The 20,669-nt window shown below is 39.3% G+C and overlaps 1 protein-coding gene and 1 long non-coding RNA gene across 2 annotated transcripts; one reads left to right on the forward strand and one right to left on the reverse strand.

Annotated features, from left to right (window-relative positions):
• Nucleotides 1–54: 54 nt before the first annotated feature.
• Nucleotides 55–16,305, reverse strand: LOC147759500 (uncharacterized). Its single transcript, XM_086997476.1, has 11 exons — nt 16,206–16,305; nt 9,206–9,442; nt 8,369–8,553; nt 7,858–8,017; nt 5,300–5,487; nt 4,540–4,696; nt 3,717–3,898; nt 3,231–3,378; nt 1,658–2,800; nt 1,128–1,310; nt 55–560 (listed from the first exon to the last, which is right to left on the reverse strand). The coding sequence occupies exons 1-11, from the start codon at nt 16,303–16,305 to the stop codon at nt 334–336; spliced, it is 2,910 nt and encodes a 969-aa protein (XP_086853602.1). The 3' UTR covers nt 55–333.
• LOC106166710 (uncharacterized) lies at nt 12,342–18,536 on the forward strand. Its single transcript, XR_001238835.3, has 4 exons — nt 12,342–12,442; nt 16,676–16,798; nt 17,648–17,754; nt 18,454–18,536. It is a non-coding gene; the product is annotated as an uncharacterized LOC106166710 (long non-coding RNA).
• The last annotated feature ends 2,133 nt before the right edge of the window (nt 18,537–20,669 follow it).

Below are 20,669 nucleotides of genomic sequence, written 5' to 3' on the forward strand. Positions count from 1 at the left end.
TATATATATATATATATATATATATATTCATCATTTGTGATGTGACATGCTCTTTCTTTAATTTTATTTTCAACAGTTTGCTGTATTTTTCAAACGTTCAACATTTTAGCCTAACTTAAATTATCGTAGCCAGCTATTCAGATAAGATCTCAGAATTTGAGCTTCATCACGACGCAGACTGATTGAATCAGTAGCTCGTTTTCGTGCTTAAAGGTAGACTCTCTCCTGAATGATGCTACCCATTGATTTCACACCTAATACTGGAATCCTTTAATGCGTGTGAGCTCCCGCGAAAAGTTTACATCGTTGTAAAAATCAATAAATCAATAAACATCACATATAGAGTGACTTTCTTGATCTTCTCTTCTTCATGCAGATCTTGATATTCCGTCTCATTGTCTTAAGCTGTCTGCCAATGGTGGCCAAGTCTAGCATTACTACTAGGCAGACGATAGCGACGATCAACAAAATGGCAAAACTCCCAAATATTTCAGCTCTAGGTGCTTCTCTCGGCGGTTCTCCTCGTTGCTTGGAAGACAACGGCATTTCCAGCCGAGCAGCTAGAAATAAAAAGTAACAATTAAACAGTGAGTCTGACAGTTACAGGCAGAATGCGCGTAGGTTTCTCCTGTATCGGATTTGACCTTAACTTTAAGGATTTTATTAGTTGATTTATATTTCTTTCTCTATACAGCAGGTAAACGGATTCATCTTAGGGTGTCCAACACGTCAGTAGTCTTTATCTTGTCTCAAACAAAAAATACATGTACTGATAAAGCTTATCTGGTGTCTTAATGGACGCATTCCCAGCACACTTGTGACGGTTTAAATCAGCCCAGCCCGCCGTGCATACACTATTTTTCAATCTTAACAGCTACTCTCACGGGAAGCCCCTTGCCTGGCTGACAGTAATGGTGGGGGGTGGGGTGGGGTAACAGAGGGCAGTGGTGGGGCTGAGCTAATAGAGGCCCCTCCCCCCTTATGAATACGTCCCAAATGTTCACCCGAGCAAAAAGGCGGTAAAATCGCCAAATTTCGTCAAAATTGTTGGAACAAATTTCACTTCGAGATAAAAGCAGCCTGTGGGCCAATGAATATTTGGTTTGTCCTGAGACATCCAAACTCACAACTGCATCCGATTAGATCCGGTACCCAGAATCCGGTGGGGGAACACTTGGAGCTTCTCGTGGTCCCTCCATCCGGGAACACGGTCCCGTTGGTGCACGAGTACTCTATCCAGCTGTTATATGTGGTGCTCTCCCCGTTATCCATCCGGATATTATCCACGTTATACAGCAGGCACTCAACGACTGAAAATAGGTAAAATATCTATATTATGTACCAAATAAATTAAATGACAAAAAGATAAGATTCTATTCATAAGATAATGAGTGTTCATAATATAATTTATTTTTTTATGGCCCAGGAACGATTATTTGGACTTTAGATATGCAAATGTATACATCACAGTGACAGTGAAAATACTTTATTAATGAAAAAAAGGCTTAATTACATGCGCCTGTTCCAATAATGTCATTTCTGTATCTTAAGTTTTAACAGGTAAAATCACTGTAATCTTTAAACAGAAACAAATGAAAAGCAAAAAACCATACAATGTGCCCCTTAAAACTATACGGCTCTTAAAAGGAAACATTACTTTTGCAACTCGAAATTGAGATATAGCTCCATGTTCCATTACTCAGGCACACGATCTCGAGAGTTTCACCGCCACTTGTGGTGTAGCCCGTATTGCACATGTAAGTGACCACCGACCCCACTGCCGTTATGTTTGCCGGCATCCCTGAAGCATTGTCAACGCTCGGCGCGCCAGGACAGTCTGTGACGTCAGGACAGCCTGTGACGTCACCCACTGATGACGTACCGGGGATACAATCGGTTCCAGTGTCGAGAAAACTTGACGATATTAACGCGTTGCTTGAGTCTAGGCTGATTTTTTCTGTTCCAAATATGGCTGGCAGAGTTTGTTTTTCTGAAGTCAAGTATTCGGTTGGCAATAGCGAAGAGGAGTCCTTAACTGTTGAATGTTTAGGAGAGGACCCTTCTCCCGACGTGCCGGACGCCGAGGACGCCGAGGCCGCCAGACCAGCAGTGAACGTTTTCCCTGATGACCATCTTGTTGCCGTGGAAACAGTCGTGACCACCGATGACGTAATTTGCCCCACAGGAATCGACAGAAGAGATGTTTCTGTTGCTTTCTTTTTACCAGGGCCAGAAGACGTCAAAATAGGGTTCGTGGAAGAGGAGACACTATTTTCACCAGAAATAGAAGACGTCAAAGTAGGGTCTGTGGAAATTCCGTCACCTTTTTCACCAGAGACTGAAGACATCAAAGTAGGGCCTGTAGAAGGGACGCCACTTTTTGCACCAAATATAGAAGACGTCAAAGTAGAGCCTGTGGAAGGGACGTCACTATTTTCACAGCTGACCACTACTTCAGAGTGCGCTGAACCACTGTATACAACTTGTACAGGACTATCTGTTGTCGCAATAACTACTTTTGACGGTGTCATGACAATTAAGTCGCTGCTAGACAGGACCTCTGAAGATGTAACACCGACAGGCACTGGTAAAACGCTCAAAGACTTGTACTGGCTTAAGGAAGCGGATTCTGTGCTTTGTAGGGTGGATTTCGGCGAGGACCACGTGGTTTCTGGCGAGGACCACGTGGTTTCTGGCGAAGACCACGTGGTTTCTGGCGAGGACAAGGACGGATACTGACTTGGCGAGGTGGTCCCGTAGCTGGTTGTGGACGTGGAGGTAGAGGAATAAATATGTCCTGCTGTGAAAGATAAATCACAAAAATCAATAAATAAAATCCACGTGCAAATACACAAATCGATTCTAAAACTGAATTCGGAATTGAGAAAAAAGGAAATACTCGGTGTTTGAAAATGTTTATTGAGAGAGAAATAGACAGATGTATGTTTAGGCTATTCAGGTTCAGCACAAGTAAGCTCCCCTATTAACCATTAAGCCAAAACAACATACAATTGTGTACCAGAATATGCGATTATGGATATGTATTGGCGGTGGAGGTGTGCTTACAATCCTCCACTATAGGGCCACAGATTGATAAATTCTTTACCAGATATTTGCAAATATGTCTTTGGCTAATACATGCCATTTTTCTCAACTGTAAGTGGTCAAAGAGAATTTGTGCATGGAAATAACTTCATCACTCTGGCCTCTAGTATAGAGTATGTGCTTACCAATTCTGTACTCAAACATAAATCCTCTCCCATTGACATTTATGTCCGTGTGAAAGATAATCCACAGTGTCTTCGCCTTTGCAACGTCAGGGGCGCTAGTGCCGCATGTCCTCTCCAAGACAGGACCATCCACAGCGTTTTCTCTGATCTAAAACATTGTTTCAGAACATGATAAATATCAAGCGAACAAGTAAACCATGTACAGTTAGACACCCCGTAAATAAGACAGAAGTTTGTGTGGTTTAAGAGTAATCAAAATGCTATTTCATGTCATTGCTCTAACTGAAATATTTTTTTATAAAAACAAAACACAAGGTTTTTTTGTGATAGTTTTTCTCGACAATGCAGGACAAATATACCATGCATAATGTTTCCTTTTGCCTATCATGATTTTTCTGCGAAAAAGAGACCCCACAGATAAACACAAGGCCATGTATATCATCTTACCCTTTATTGTCACTATTGTATCTTTGGTTGAAAACCCACCTCAACGTAGTCGTAATTGCAAGCAGAATGATACTCCAGGTAAAAATCCAAGAACTCCACCTCCACCTCCTCGCTTCCACTGGCATAGAACTGGAAAACGCACAGCTCGTTGTCCTCATAGTTTGACGGATAGTTTCGTGACTTAATGATACCATGACCAGCGTGGTAAGTCCCCCCGCAAGCTTAAATACAAAAATCTAATGATAAATAAATAAATAAATAAATAAATAAAACCAAAATAGCGGGGCATTAACTGATTATTGACTTTTAAATTGTCCATATTTTTGTTGGGTGTTTGATGTGCGCTTTTGCAAACACGTGATGTTTGGACCACGTGATTACCTCCTTTTATAGACCACGTGTTTAGAATGTTGTTGAATCGTTATAAGGTACATCACGGGAAATAATCGCATTTAATAAAAGTTTATTCATATGTCACCGGTTATGCAAGTCAAAAATCTTGAAAATCAGGTGTTAATGCTTTCGTTTCACGAAGGACGAAGAATAAATAGCCGCATTCACGTGTCACGAGAGTGAAGTGCTTCAAGGATCACACTTAGTAATAAAAGCGATTCATGCATCTAGGGACATAAAAAGTGGCTTTCACGGGTAACGAAAAACCCAACATCACATTTTCATCATATGGCTCGAACTAAGTGAATAGTTACAAGCAGCTTAACTACATGTGCAAAGCGATTTTTATGTCAAAAGGACGCAGCATTTTATTGGAGACAAGGTCTTATACATGATCTACAAAAACTTTATCCATTGCCAATTACGTTGTCTCTTTTATTCATGACCTGTTTTTAATGTAACAACTCACCTTCTTCAGAACGAAGAGTACCTGCGAATCCTTTATAATTGTAATAGCTGTTAGTTTGAAATTTCAACCTGAACCCCGTGGAACTTAGAAGAGAAAGCCCGTGTTGGGTTCCACACGCCATGTGGAGAACAGGCAGTCCGTATACAAGGTCGTCTGCCTGATAACGAAGATACGAAAAAGTATGTTTTAATCAAAAACTGACTAAAACGTTAAAATGATTCGGTATCCACTCTATCAGTGTCAGCACTGGCATGCACACACGTACACACACACACACACACACACACACATTGTGACACCTACATGTGCCATACATTTTGGTGCCTTCAAGTGACACCAACATTAAACATATGCCATACATTTAGGTGCCTCCAAACTAGTATGGGTACAATAAATTGAATGGAAGTGATACTGGTACGTGTCATTGGAGCATTCTTCACATGTAGTACATGTATGGCATACCCCAAATAACTACAAGACGAGAGACAGTTGCCCTGTTGCACAGCATTTGGAAAAGTAGGACGGAAATGTCCTTCTCATTAACAGGAGCATACAACTGAAAACTAGAGAAGGGAAACTGTCTCTTGAAACTGATTTCAGAAAACTCCCAAAATGTCACGGTTCTGCTCATTCAAACTGCAAAGCATCTGTCACTAGTAAAATAACTGTACTCATCGGTGTGAGTATTAAACCACAGTTTATAGTGCCAGTGCATGGAAATCAAGAAAAAACGTGGTCCTTACACCTCGTATAAACCTACCGAAAGCCGGTCATAACAGCCGGAACTGGAGCCCTGGACGGTGAAGGTGGTGAAGACTAACCGCAGAGCAGAGCCGTTCCCCAAAGGCTCAATCACATACCAGCAGTCAGCGTTGGATGGGTAGGAACTGGGGTAGTTAGGTGACGTCACTGTCTCAGAATAGTCAGATATGTAGCGGTCGCAATCGCCTGAAATATTGTTTTAGTCACTGCATGATTGTGATAGTTGTGTCTTTCTTATATGTACCACTTGATACTAATTGTGTTAGTTTTGCTGCCATTGCCACTTAATACTGATTGTGTAAGTTGTGCCGTTATTGCCTCTTAATACTGATTGGGTTAGTTATGCTGCTAATGCCACTTGATAATGGTTGTGTTAGTTTTGCTGCTATTGTCACTTGATACTGAAAGTGTTAGTTGTCCTGTTATTGTTACTTTATATTGCGGATATGCGCACGATGAGAACTTTGACTGCACCTCGTGCTAGAACTAGCATAGACAGCCAACGATGTTATCATGTAACATTATAGGTGAATAAACTGTCATTTTCATTACTTCTCGTATTGCTTTTAGACCATTTTCATTAAGTGTAGTGGTTTTCTGTTTTGCACCGTTTCTAGAAATCGACAACTTAATGGCCTGTAAGAGAATCGCCTTATCGGAGCCCCTGCATTCTACTCTGCCAGTTAGCCGAGTGTATTTTGATTGGTGCATTGGTGATTGTGAAAGAAAGTAAAACCTGCGAAGCGTAATAACACGTAAGGGCCAGCAAATTTAGTGCGGCAGAAAACTTTCTCGCTCATTGGGGAAAGCATTGGCGAAAGGTAGTACCTAAAACGTCTTTTACGCTGGACGGCGTCCTTTGTCCGCCCACGAAACTGGCATAGCTGTGGTCGTAGAAAGGAAGAAGGCACAAGCATCGCTTTGGTTGCAGAATGAATGCTCAATGATCGACCAGTTGTCGGCACATAAAGTATCTTTGGCTCTATTCCCATAGATTTTAGATCGATCTATCCCCGCGGGGAGTCTCACTAGATTACTTTCAGATAATCCGACTTAAATGTCCGTCCCGCCTACTACAAGCTGTAAGGGGATAATTAACTTTCGTGTCCGCCCGGCTGACAGCTATATAGCGTGAACCCCCAGGGAGTTAGGTCGATCTAAAGTAGGTCGATCTAATCTATGGAAATGGGGTGTTTCTTTCCTCTCAAACGGGGCCGTACTACGTACGGGGCGCAGAAAGGACGCCGTCCAGTGTAAAGGGGGCTTAAATCATATAGTGCCTTTTCTTGGCGGAAAAGAAAAGGTTAATTTTCATAACGTTTATTGGGAAAAGTATTAAAAATGCGATCAAAATTTGCTTCTAATATTTATGAGCATTCCGTTTTAATGATATACCAATTTTTTCTTTGTGTGCAATGTTGCACGCCATCTGTCAATCTATTGATTGAAATGCGTCCATTAATTCTACAGTTTGATGTCTCTTAATGCCCATTAGAGGACAATTCAGCATTATTAGATAAACTTTTCAACTTCCCTCTTCACAGATGGAGTGAATGCTGTATACATATCTAAGGGACAGGTAACCCAGGACGTCAAGTCGGAAGTATTTGCTGTGTGCATTAGGTATTTACTGAGGAAGACGAAGGGGTGGGAACCTACATTGCGGCCGTTACTTGAAATCGGTGCTTGGTTCCGGTCTAAACAAAGAGAATAAGCAACAGCCTTCATGTACCTGTACACGGAATTAATGCTCAATACATACATGTACTGCAATATATAACAGGGTTTACATCAGTTAATAAACGTCGCGCGTCCCTGTAGTTATATTGACACTAACCACAGAAATAAATAAAAAGTGTCCTATATGCCATCAATTATATTGAGTCTAAACTTGTGCCGTTGCCATAAAGTAATGTAAGTGCTCCAATTTTGCAATTATAAAATCGATACGGCGGGTCGAATTTTGTTTCAGATGTCCGGTCAAATATGAAAAAGAATGGACCCAGTTTTTCAACAATGACAAATGAACGTTACTTTGGCTATTAGTTAAGTTTTAAGTCGATCTTATATTTGTATCTCCCAGTTAATTCATCCATTGTTTTCATATGATTGGTTAATGTGTGCGATTAATGTTCATACAATTTATACACGATTTCAATGGCGGAGTAAGTTTTGGTGTGTGTGTGTGGGGGGGGGGGGGGGGATTCTTCACATTGCTGCACATCGGGAGATATTTTGATTAAAAAATAACCGACAAGGATAATTTCTACCATTGTGCCCAGCTATAGGGATTGAAAGGCTGCATGGCGTTCTGTCCATTCACTGATTATAATCTCTCTCTCTCTCTCTGTGTTTGTGTGGGTGGGTGTGTTTGTTTGTGTAGGCGGGGCGGTGGCGGGGGGTAAAGAAGGAGAAACGTGTGCCACTGCCCCATCACCCACTCGTAGATCCTCTATTGGTTTTTTAAAAGTATACTTAAAAGTATTTCCATTTATACACGTAGAAACCACTGTAAAATTCACTGGGGCCGTTATTAATAATAATTTACGAACTTACTGCCCGTCGAGGCTGCAAATCGTGCTACAAATCCCGCTCCCGAGGTGGCGTGGTCAGTGTCAAAGGTCAGCTGGAAAGTGGACGACTCCATGGTGGGTAAACTGTGTTCCGCGCACACAGAGTTCATGAAGATCTCACCAAACGGCGTGGTTTCTCTCACCTACACAAGATAATGTGATTACAAGATGTCAGTTGAATAAAGGACGGGTCGAGGTTATTTAAGTTCACCTAGGCCTAATTTGATTCCATATCTGTAGATTGCTCATTTTATTGAAAATTGAAATACACTTATCTGTTTGAAGTTAACTGCACAAATATCCGACACAGATTGAAGAGAAAATAAAACAGAAGATGATAAAAAACGAACAAGAGATATACGCGTATGTACTGTAATATACTACGAATGGCATATTACTGAAATGCGTGTTTAATTGGTGTCTATCATGTCTATCACACGGTGTCAGTTGCTTAATCTTCAGCCATACAAGAAGTACAAGTAGCAGCAACTCACCGTGACGTTATCACAGGTGCACGACTGACACTCTTCAAGGTCAAACAGCTGAAAGGTCAAGGTCATCCTGGCGTGTCCCGCGGGTGGTAAAAGGGTATACGTACAGTGTATTGAGGCAGGATAAGTGAGCGGATAGCCAGGGGAATACAGCACGCCAGATGGAGCTCGGATCACAGCACCGCAAGCTAAAATGAAAACGTTTTATGACGTCACAATAAATATGATATACATGACGTCACTATGAATATGAATTCCATTCAGGTCACTTAAACTTGTGATCTAAATTTACACGTCAAGTCAGTATTAGAGCACGTACCTAACGATCTACTTTTATCTTGTCCATGAGGCTCAAAATTAATTTGAAATAAAAAGGCATGCTTTTAATTATCACCCAGCAAACAAAATAATACAGACGATGGATTTTTTTTTTCAGACCTAAGTATTATGAAAATCATCACACCTGACCAATCGTCTTATTAAGAAATAGAAAATAGGGGTGGATTTTTAATGAAAAAAAAAGCAAATTGTGTTTTCGTCTCCAAGAAGTGATAAAAAATTTGCATATTCATTGGTTGATATTGGTGGACGGAGAAGTCTAAACCAGAGGGTGGCGACTTATGCTTTTTGTTGAAAACGAACAAAGTACGAAATTCGGGAATGTTTGAAGTAAAAAACGCGTTTAGGCGTGACATTTAGACAATACTATTTAAGCAAAGTTGACAGTAGAGCACTTAGAAAGAAGGGCATCTACGGCGCTAGCAAAAACAGCTTCAACAAGTTTTTCGCTTCAAGAATACGTCCTGTTTCTTACCGATAAGCGAAAAAAAATATTCGTACCAGAGATCGGTTGGTCACACAGCTCCCTGCCGTAATGAGTGAAGTTGGCGTTAGATACAAGGACGTCACAGGCCGTCACGTTGCCATGGAAATAGCAGGTGGAGGTGTCATGGGCGTAGTCCACTGCGCGACAGTCCGAGTTCAAAAGGCACCTATCCAGGCAGACGTCCAATGGAAAGCCAGTAATGTGGTCGGTAGAGCCCGCCACCAGTTTTCCGGGATAGATTACAGCGTATCCTGGAAGTAATTAAAGAAAGTTCTGATCTCAGATCATTGGGGTTATTATAGAACACCTTTACCTGGCATTTTTTACTGCTTATAAATATATGGAACTAACATTGCAGTAACAGATTTATGCAGACCTGTGGTCGTCTTAAAAAAAAAGAGTAAATAATAATTTATATTGATAAGTGATTGATTGGTGATTGATTTATTGATAACTGACACTTATTATTGATTATTATTAATGAGAATAATTGATATTATTAATAATATTATGATAATGATTACTATTTTTAACATAATTATAAATGATATTTACCTTTTTTTATCATTGGAAAAAATTATTTGGCAAAGCGACTTGTGCTACATCCTTACTCCAGAATATTATTTTTCTTTATCTTAAAATTTCTTTTTTAAATATACTAACATAGGTGACAATTTGTAATGCTTCTTCAGGTGTCCATTTTTGCCGTTTTTGACATTTTAAATAGGAGTAAGAGCCGATATTGTCTTGTTCAGGAAGGAGAGCGTATGAGTGAGACGGTTGAGGCACGCCCCTTCCCTTGGGGCCGGTGTAACGTGACAGACAGTCCCCCATGATAGAGAGACCTATTCCCATTCATTTGTACAGGTCTCGCCCTAGATTTTGACCCACTAAGGTCAGGTTAACCCTATCCATTATAACTAAATGGAGGGCGGACTCTCTGTTACACGGCTTTGGCCGAGGCAGAAGGTTGATCTTTGTCCGTGTTTATCTTCACTTTCTTGTACATTTTTGTTGATTTCATTTTCAGCACATTCGTTTCTTATTTCTCATCCTCCCTCTCATTCTCATTCTCATTTTCTGTAGTTTTCTTAGTTTTTATAAACTTTTAATTGGTTCATATGGAATTTGCATTGTTCCACCGGTCCCGATTTTTGTCCTGTACAACATATTCTTTACCCACATGTTTTATATTAATCTGTTTGAAGTGTTATCTAATTTGTACAGTTTACGTGCGGTTTTCCTTAACTATTCAGTAAACCACCAGTAATACGGAATGAAAATAAGCAAATGAATAAACAAATGAATACAAAGACATAACGCCAAACTAAAAGCACGGCGTTTGGTTTTCCTATGTGTAGCCTATATACTGTGTGATATTTTCTACGTACCTGAATGAAGCGCAATGTTGCTTTGTGTTTTCACAACAGACAAGCCACCCACAAACAGCAAAATCGGACAGAGAAGTTGGATTTTCAGAACATCCATTGTTCCTGCGTTTTTTTCTGGGTGTTACAAAACGATATTTAAAAGAATTATTTTAATTCTACTTTCATTTAGAGAAACATTTAAGTCCAAAAACATTCACAGTTCCTCGCAAAACTGCATTGCGTCCCCAATAAATGGCAGCCTATGTAGAATTCAGACTCGCTTAATGTTGGGTAGCATGAAGAATCACTTGAGAATCACGCTCATAAACCGAATGTGATCCGTTTCAATTCACGTCAGCCATTCGAGTTAGACCCGAAAAACTCTGGATCCAACTTGTCGTCCTGGGTACCTTATGTAAGCATTCAAGTATCGCTGGTCGAAACAACCGATTGATTGCAATGAATTATGCAGATAGATTTCAGACCCAAAGTGTTTCGCGCTCTTGGAGTCATTGTTAACGACTTAATCATGCAACACAAGAGTATTACAAATAACTGACATATGCTTTAAGTTGCTTGCATTCAATGAATGTTTAATGGGTTTGTTTTGTAAATGTTGCTTATTTTCGTCCGTCAAACAAACAATTGCCCCGGAAGCCGAAGCCACTGGCAACTGTTGAAATGATTTTGCCTCCGAGCCAAAACAGAAGTTTTCACGAGATTCAAGTCGATATTAATGATGGCACTATTCGTTTCTGTCATAGGCTTGTGACTAAGGGTTTTATTGGGAGAGGAGGGGGGCTAAAGTTAAAACGTGAACTTAGTTGGGACTTTAAGGTAGGACTGCAGGTTGGAGATTTTATCTTAAATTAAGGGTCTTAGCTTTTTTATTCTTGTTGCATTCATCTAATGTATCTTCGAAACATCTAATTATGCTTGCAACACAGCTCCAAGTTCATCGTGTGACGTAATATTAGAATTTTGGGGAAAACATTTAGGTTTCCTGATTTTCGCAGGCACCTGGACAGCTATAAACATGCCTTAAATGATATAATAACACTTGAACAAAAGGGGTTCGGAGACTTACTGTTGATTTTATCTATTAAAACGTGAATTTTAGTCCTATTTGAGTACAGCCCCACCTTAAGGCCCTTTACTCTCCACTGTAAGACGACATAGTATGAAGCAGTTTAAATCAACAGCAAGAGCTTTTCTGGGATTGTGCAGGCAATTACAGCACACCGGGGACAAAGCTGACAGATATATACTGTAGTGCACTAAGTTTTTTCAATTTTGTTTGTGTTTCTGGATAATAATAATAATAATAATAATAATAATAATAATAATAATAATAATAATAATAAAGCTGTGAAAGACAATAGGACACTAGTTAATACGACTATTTGTGACCAGTTATGGTTTTAAAACCCTGATAAGTTCTTGTATATATGAAATAACACGGATGAAGTCACCCGTGATCAACTTCTCAGGAACGGAACACATTTTGCTATTGATCCCCCTGTATTACCGAGACTCATTCTGATAATAAGAATATGATAGCAATAACAACAACAAGCCTCATGAAGCAGCCAGAGAACTCTTCCAACTGAACACCAACATCTGTGAAAGAGACGAACATAAAAGAGGCCTTTGTAATTTTTTGTAAATGTTGGGCATTGCATCATCAAACAATTTTTTCCAAAAAAGGCCTGCCTTTTATGTTGAATTATGAGAGACTTTGTGAGTACCAGCATTCAACTGTGAGTCACAAAGCTTGCAGATACAACATAGGGTACTTATAAACCTTCTCCATATCATAGGATATTTCGTTTGCTGAAGGTCTGGCCCAGAACTTCTCGCTACCCTACTCACTGCTATCAGGTAAGATTGTATTATTGTCTATATTGTCTCATTGCTTTGAAGTTTAACTTAAATGTTTTGCTGCGTACATATAGGTTTATTCTACGCAATTTGCACAATATTCTATTTTCCATACAGATTAAATTATCGAAACGTTTAAACCGCACAATTTTCGTGGCCGTGAGAATATTGAGAAATACTAGTAGGGACTACTTAAGAACCATGCACAATCTTTTAAATCTATCAAAATAAATCGATGAGTTATTCCGATCAATGGGAAGTTTCGTTTCCTTGAGGTTGTGCATAGATACTTTTGCCTGAAGGCTCATTTCAAATCACCGGTAAATGTCAGGCAAGACTGTTATTTCAAAATTGCCAATTCGTTATTACAGTACTTATAATGATCATTCGATACACACTGCAGCTCCTAAAGTATACCTTTCCATATGTTTTTAAGTTCGCTTTATACTTAAAGTATTACTCGCGGTTTAACAAAACGATCAATAACAGTCGTCCGAGAACAGAACAGACAGGCATTCAAGCACCCCTACTAACTATTTAAAGCTTGCAGATGCAATGTCATTTCATGGGATTGAACATTCGAAAATTACCCGGTGTAACGTGACAGAGAGTCCCCCATGATAGAGAGTGCGCTTCCCATTTATTGTACAGCTAAGCCTCGCCCTAGATTTTGGCCAACTTTAGTCTAACCATTATAACTAAATGGAGGGCGGACTGTCTGTTACACGGACTAAGCAATCTTGGATGCGTTCACATGAAAAAATCTATTTTCCAAAAATCTTAAAATCTATTTGCGGTATCTTGTGATCACGGTCTGTGCCCTGAATACTGACATAACACTCGGCGTAAGTCATTACGCCGTGGGGTATTCAGGGCACAGACTAGATTTTTTAGATTTTTGGAAAATAGATTTTTCATGTGAACGCAGCCTTAGTTTCCCGTTGTTAATTTGCAACTTCCCGCACGAAAATGCAGTAGTATCGAAGTAACAAATAACGCAGTAGTGGTGTGGTGCATATTTGCAGTAGAAATGCAGCATAGCCTACTGCAATTCTACTCCAAAAAGTACATAGGTTTGTACAGAGAGGAACATTAATGCAGTAGATTAGCAGCATGATAAAAGCATGTTTCAAGTATGCTAATTGGCTCTCAAATCGAAGCAGATTTGAGGCATTGTTGCAGTATGATTGCAGTAGTCTACTGCGCTGGAGTATCTACTGCGTTTTCGTGCGGGTTGATTCTAGATTTTCCTAGTGAAAAGATGCAGATTGTCAGGGTAGACATTTCCTCCTTTTTTTACGCACGATTGTGTAACAAATGCTCAAGGTGCATTTTTGATTAAATATGCTGATGATACCACGCCTCTTATATAAGCAGGCCCGTAGTCGGGGGGGGGGGGGGGGGTCGAAAGAACCGCCCCTTTTGCTGGGAAAAGGGTCACTCTGGGTAAAATTTGATCTAGGTACATGAAGTTTTTTTATGGGAAAAGGTCCACTTTTTCAGAAAAAGAACCCCCCTTTTGAAATCGCTGGCTACGGGCATGTATAAGAGAATGTTGAAGTGAACTACAGAGAGACAAATGACTCAGTGGAGTGGTGTGATGCAAAAGGCTTGGTTTTAAATGATAGCAAAACAAAGGACTTCAGAAAGAACAAAAATCAAGTCACCAATTTTGTTTATTACAGATACTGATGTACAAAGAGTTGATGAGTTTAAACTGTAAGGAATCCAAATGAACACCGAATTAAACTGGCACATAACTCCTGAAACAAATAGCTAAAAAGGCATGGCAGAAGATTTATTTTTAAGAAAACTTAATGGTTAAAGTAGCACGCCAAGTACATGCATTTTATCAACCATTACAAAGCTACGATACAGTGTATTTTGACGTTTGTTACAATGGTTTGGTGGTGCAAGGCAGGGAGACAAAGGAAAACTGAACATTATTGCCAATAAGTGCAGTAAGATAATTAGCTGAGTGAGTTTTATCATTCTGCTTTTGTATGCAAGAGCTTCGTAACTCATTTCTGTTTACTGGTAGTTACAAAGTCTTTCAATAATCGACATTTAAATTTGTGTAGCTTGTTTGATGGTGAAATAATCAGCATCTACCTGTAGAAAAAATTTTCCAACTGCTTCATTTACATTCAGTCTAAGACCCCATTCCCGTAGATATTTAGATCGATCTACCCCCCGGGGGTGTCTCACTAGATTGGTGTCAGCTTAACAGGCTTTAATGTTTGTCCCGCCTACTAAAAACTGTAAGGGGGTAATTGACTATGGTGCGCGCTCGACTAACAGCAATTTAGCGTGAACCCCCAGGGAGTTAGGTCGATCCAGATGGATCTATTTAGATGTCTGGGAATGCACTCTAAAGCTTTTGGTGCCTTGTGTGTTGACTAATGTGACGAAAACTATTTTTATCAATTTTCGAAAGAATTGGAAATACATGTACCCTGTCTAAATGATGCCACTCTCTTTGGTATAACTTTCTCGTATCAGTCACTTGTTAAGGCGGTGTTTCTTAAATCTAGTCCTTTTTAAACTATAGCGATTACAAAAAATTACAAGTCCCTTAAAATGTGAAATTTCTCACACAAAAACAGATAGATAGATATAGAATGCATGGCTTGACATTTCGTGCCTGGCATACATAATGAATGAATTGCCTAGTACGTGGAAATCACATTTAAAAATGATATTTTGGATGCACTTGGAAAATATGATGAATATTCCCTATATCTCAGGATCGCCATGAGCTCATTATATCCAAGATATTACAATAATAAAAACGTTCAGCAACAAGAGTTCTGTTTCAAGTAAAATGTTTATTCTGAATTTAATGTTCCATTGCGGGGCTACGTGACTCACTGCTGTAAACCGGCAAGTCTCTGCAGTCTCTGATACAGCTACTTCAAAGGCAAACGCCCGCATTACCTCCGCTTTTTATAAGCTTTTTTTTTCGTTTGTCTGTGTACTATGTCATGCAAGAAGTTATTGACGGATTTTAATGAAATTTTCAGGAAAGGTCAAAGATGGGCTAACTTAAAATGGGTTTATTTTTAGTGATGATTAGTTTAATAATAATAATAATAATTATTATTATTTGCTCACAACACTGTCGATAAAAGGGGTTGAAAAGAAACAAGAAAGTGTAGAAAGACATGAGCTAGTACAAACAGATAAAAGTCACCCACAATGGCTGCTCCAGAGGGGGGGGAGTACCGGGGTACATGTACGTCCCACAGTCCTCTCGCTCACACGGCATCTTTTCCTCGCTCTTAAACGTAGGGGAGACCGGGGCTAATTGGACCCCGGGGTAAGTTGCCCCCCCCCCCATCAATTTATGACAAAGTAACTATGGGGTAAAAAAATAGATCGCATCATTTTGTAAAGTGACCGTATCCAATAGTGCTAAGAAAGTCGGCAGTCAGTCCAAATGAAATAATTTAGCATCTTAAAGTAACTTTAATAAAGAGACTTGATGGGGGGCCAACCGGGGTCCAACTAGCCCCGGTCTCCCCTATGCCATACGAAAAACCCAAAAAGATATTTCACACCCCTGATCCCCACACACACAAAAGACCCGATGGTACCTTATCTTACACAACAAGCATCACCGCCACAAGACTTGGGTGTTACTACATGTAGTATGTTCAATGTGTATGTGTTGTGTCAACTAGGGGAAATTAACACTTTGTAGGTCTACTATCTGTAAAATCCCAAACTAACTGCGTCTGGTCAACCTCCAAACTACATGTACCTGTAACACTAGTGAGTCCATAGCCCAGGGACAGCACTTTATACCTCTCGTTAAACATCCAGCTCCCCTTAAATTTTCCGCTGCGTAGTAGGCCTATCATATTCACTACTAAGGCCGCATTCACAACAACGTTGATTCGCGGACTTACTAGTCCGCTGATCAAATATGGCGTCCACTTGACAATGGATTCCTGCCTGGCACGCGCACCGTCCCAGCAGGGCAGGACAATTAAATCTCGCCACGCTTTTAAGTGGGGCGCTTCATGTTGGATCCGTGGACTAGTTACCGGTTCTGTATATGGAGATTGCCCCTTAATTCCCGATTAGACAGTGAACAGATTCCCCGCGGGGGTTACGCAACAAACATTCAAGTGGGTCAGCCATATTTGATCCACGGATCTGCTAGTCCGCTGTTCTGAGTGCGCTCATTGCGCCCTAAAATAATAATGAGCGCCCTGCCTGATATTTCAGAAGATGGCTGGGTCTTTTGTCGCTTTACTTCTGGTAGCGTGTGTTATAGCCAACGGGATCGAAGAATGTCAAGCTGCCTGCTGTAAGTCCGTGGAACGAGGAGTTTGTGCGGATTGTACCTTTGTAAGTCATCAAAAACTATCAGAATAAAGCATGCACAGGGAATCTGTGATTGTGGAATTGGTTGGGAGTAATGCAATGGTTGAAACGGTTGAAATGGTTTGTTACGTGGTTGTTGTAAAGGTATCAGTACGGGAAAATTGTAGTGGTCTCTTGTTGTGAATAAGTTATTGAAGCGGTTATGGCGGTTTAAGGTACAAAGCATGCAACAACGCTCAAGTATGTATCTCAGTATTTTATTAATTTATCACGCCGCTCGGTGTCAAGGTGTTCCTGCTCAAGCAACACAGGGTGACTCCCGCCATCGCCACCAAAACCAACCAATTATTGAACCGAGCAAATAATTTCTTCCTCTCCTTTCATATCGCAACTATAAAATGAGAAGTACAGAGAAGCCTTTGAAGTATATTTCCTTGCACCAGATTGAAGCATTTATTGTTGTGATGGAATAGGCAGCAAAACAGTACTGATAAGTCTGCTGTTCGGGCGACAGTATTAACATGACTGTGTTAATTTTTACATTATCTCACCGGGTAAGGAAATCATTAACGTATCGACCCCCTTCACGTGGCTATAGGTGCGGTTGTGGCGGTTGAATTGGTTGGTGACGTGGTTGTGGCATCACCTTGCCAAAGAAGATAAAAAAACAACGGCAAATTTCATTTTCTATATTCAGTATTCACCTGAAATTTTACGATTGAAATTTCAAATTTTGAAGATTATATCAATATTGAAATGTGTTAATGACAGTACTCTTTCCAACTTGTTCATATAGTTATTGAATCTACGTTTTTAATTAAACAGCTTTTCTTCAGGTGGCACTATGTATTTCTCTATGAAATTGACTTTCAGTCCACTCCATATTGTGGATACGGGAAGTGCAATATATTCGGCTGCGCCTGTAAGGGAGGGTGTCGGAAAGATTGTGGGCTCTATTTCAAAAAGATCTTCCGTCAGAGGTATGCATTCATTTATTTTCACGCTGAATACATTGTTGAACATTAGTTTGAGTGACGCATAATTAACCTGTGCGACCTTCTTGTAAAACATTTGACAATTCTTTAAAACTGAAAACATCTTTTAAACCTTTATAGCAGTTCTAGATCTCTCCAACAAATAATACACATTTAGAGATTCAGGTAATACAATGTATTACTATAACTCAGACATCTACATGATTTTATCAAACTTTTACATAATTTGTTAAAGAATAAGTTTCTAAAATTTAATTTGGTCGTGAAATAACCACAATGCTGTATTCCTTGGGGCCTTCTGTATAAGTATATTTATTATAAAATTTCCACTATGATACTATAACTATATCCTGGCAACCTATAAGGGAGCATTCAGATAAATAAATCGTACTAGTTGGATCGGAACAGCCCTGCAGGGCCTCTTGCTAAATGCAAACGGGTTAACTGAATGACATGACTTTCCCTCAGCTAGAGGGAAAAAGAATTTCATGCGCGCTCGGCTTCATTACCCCCTAGCTGCTCGAGGAGGCGCTTCAGACAATTTAGCTGGTTTTTCTGGATGCACTTAGCAAGAATCCCCGCAGAGTTGAGCCGACCCAACTAGAACGATGTATCTTTCTGAATCAGGACATAATACGTTGGAGAGTCTGAGGATAAGGAATGATCTAAGCCTTTCCTTTTCAGTGATCAGAAATATATTGATGTATGTGCATGCAGAAATTCTGGCAGGAGATCAGTCCGTGAACTGCAGTGATACAGATAGGTGAAAATTCCATTTTTATTTTCAAAAAAATCGTTATCAACAAAATCATCTGAGAAACAAATATATAAAAAAGGCTAAATTAACTGTTATTACAGTGAAATAGCAATATTGAGTCACGTGAGATTTTCGTTACATGGCCACGTGATTCGCAACTTATGTGTGCGTATTCTTTCTTCTTGTGGTCTAATTTGTCGCCAGGTAAGCATGTTAACATGACTTATTATTATTAGTAGTCCAGGAAATTGGTGAAAAATTGTGCATTTTTTACCTACAAGCATGAAATTTGGCACACTTATGGACAATGAAATTCTAAGCAAATTTGAATATATGGGCATGTCTGAAAATTCCAAAATGACCGTCAAATCCAAGATGGCCGCCAAAATACCTTTTCAAATTAAAACTTCAAGTACATAGTCTTTTAGTGACTTAAAATATCATATAAAGGTTAGAAAACGCCATGGTATGAATCCTTCAGGTGTATAAAATCCAAAATGGCCGCCAAAAGTAAAAAAAACACTACACTTATTCAAGATATCCATTAGAATAGTAAATTCATCATGCACTTAAAACTACAAGCATAAAATTTGGCACAGTTGTGGACAATGAAATTCTGAGCAAATTTAGATGTATTGGCATGTCCAAAAATTCAAAAACGGCCACCAAATCCAATATGGCCTCCAAAAATATGGTTTCTAATTCAAACTTCAAGTATATAGTCTTTTAAGGGCTTAAATATCATATAAAGGTTAAAAAACACCACAGTATGAATTCGGTATCAATATCTGCTTCTTTAGGAGTATTAAATCCAAAATGGCCGTCAATAGTAAAAAGCAGTTCACTTATCCAAGATATCCAGCAGAGTGGTGAATTCATCAAACTACAAGCATGGCATTTGGCACAGTTGTATAAAACGGGATTCCAAGCACTTCTGGATGTATGGATATGTCTAAAAATTCTAATATATGGCCCCCAAATCCAATATGGCCGCCACAAATACCCGTGCAAATTAAAACTTCAAGTATATAATTCTATACTAGCTTAAGACAACATTTTTTGGTTAGACAAAACTATGGTTTGAATGAAGTATCAATATTTGTATCTTTGGGTGTAAAGAAATCCAAAATGGCCTCCAAAAATAAGAAAAACAGGCCACTCACAGCAGCAGTATGGTGAATTCACCATGCAGTTAAAACTACAAGCATGAAAATTGGCACAATTGTAGAGAACAGGATTCTAAGCAATTTTTTATATAGGGACATATCTGAAAATTCTAATATGGCCACCACAACCCTTTTAAAGTAAGAATTCTACTTCATAATCTTATAACAATCTTTTATATTTTTGGTTTGAAAACAGAGCTCAGTTTAGATGAATTATCAAAAACCGCTCCTTTAGTTACATTAAGATCCAAATGACCGTAAAAAGTGCAACAGGACTCCTTTTGATTAAGTTGTGACACCACATGCAGCAATTCTATAGTTGCCAAAGAATATGAAAATGTCAAGGTATTTTCACAAATAAGTTTTAAATTAACGAAAGTTATTTTATCAAGTAGGTGTTGCACATTTTATGGGCGATCAGCCTATTACTTAAGTAAATGGACAATTTCTCAACAGAAGATAGCAGCTAGCTAGACCGAAATTGCAAGTTCATATGCTTTTAAAACATTTATTTGTTTTCATTCAATTTGCAAGGGACTTAAATGTCACATATTTTTCATTTCTACTTATTTCGTTAAATAATTTTCATTTATTCATGTGTGCCTAGCTTTAGTTGTGTTTCCCTCAGCTTTCTCAGAATTTGCCTAAAGCTATAGCTTCTACATGTAATTCACTTTCCCCAACAAAATACCAAGAGTGATTGGTCATTTTAACACCAGAAAGCATCAGTTTACATGCATGTGGGACAATAGGAATATGAAAGTGTGGTAGTGCATACTTGTAAATGTAGGTTATTAGTGTGAACCCATATAGGACCAGTCTTCCAATGCTTCTGACTCCCCTCACCACAGTTAGCAATTGCACACATAACTACGAACAAATGTGGTAGGAGCTACCTGCGAAAGGTAAGTTTTGCTATCTGGGTAAGTGAATACTCCCCATGGCTTCATTCTGGACTGTCCAAAATGACAATGATG

The sequence above is a fragment of the Lingula anatina genome, chromosome 10 (assembly GCF_051362555.1).
Source record: "Lingula anatina isolate TDL-2025a chromosome 10, LinAna3.0, whole genome shotgun sequence".
Lineage (NCBI taxonomy): Eukaryota > Metazoa > Brachiopoda > Lingulata > Lingulida > Lingulidae > Lingula > Lingula anatina.

What these genes read in the sequence shown, in the direction of transcription:
- LOC147759500 (XM_086997476.1), bottom strand. Translation starts at nt 16,305, where the DNA reads ATGATAGGCCTACTACGCAGCGGAAAATTTAAGGGGAGCTGGATGTTT. An exon ending in ATTTGCAGCCTCGACGGGCA is followed by an intron (nt 5,488 to 7,857) that starts GTAAGTTCGTAA and finishes ACAATATTTCAG; the next exon opens with GCGATTGCGACCGCTACATA. An exon ending in TACTCTTCGTTCTGAAGAAG is followed by an intron (nt 3,899 to 4,539) that starts GTGAGTTGTTAC and finishes TTTGTATTTAAG; the next exon opens with CTTGCGGGGGGACTTACCAC.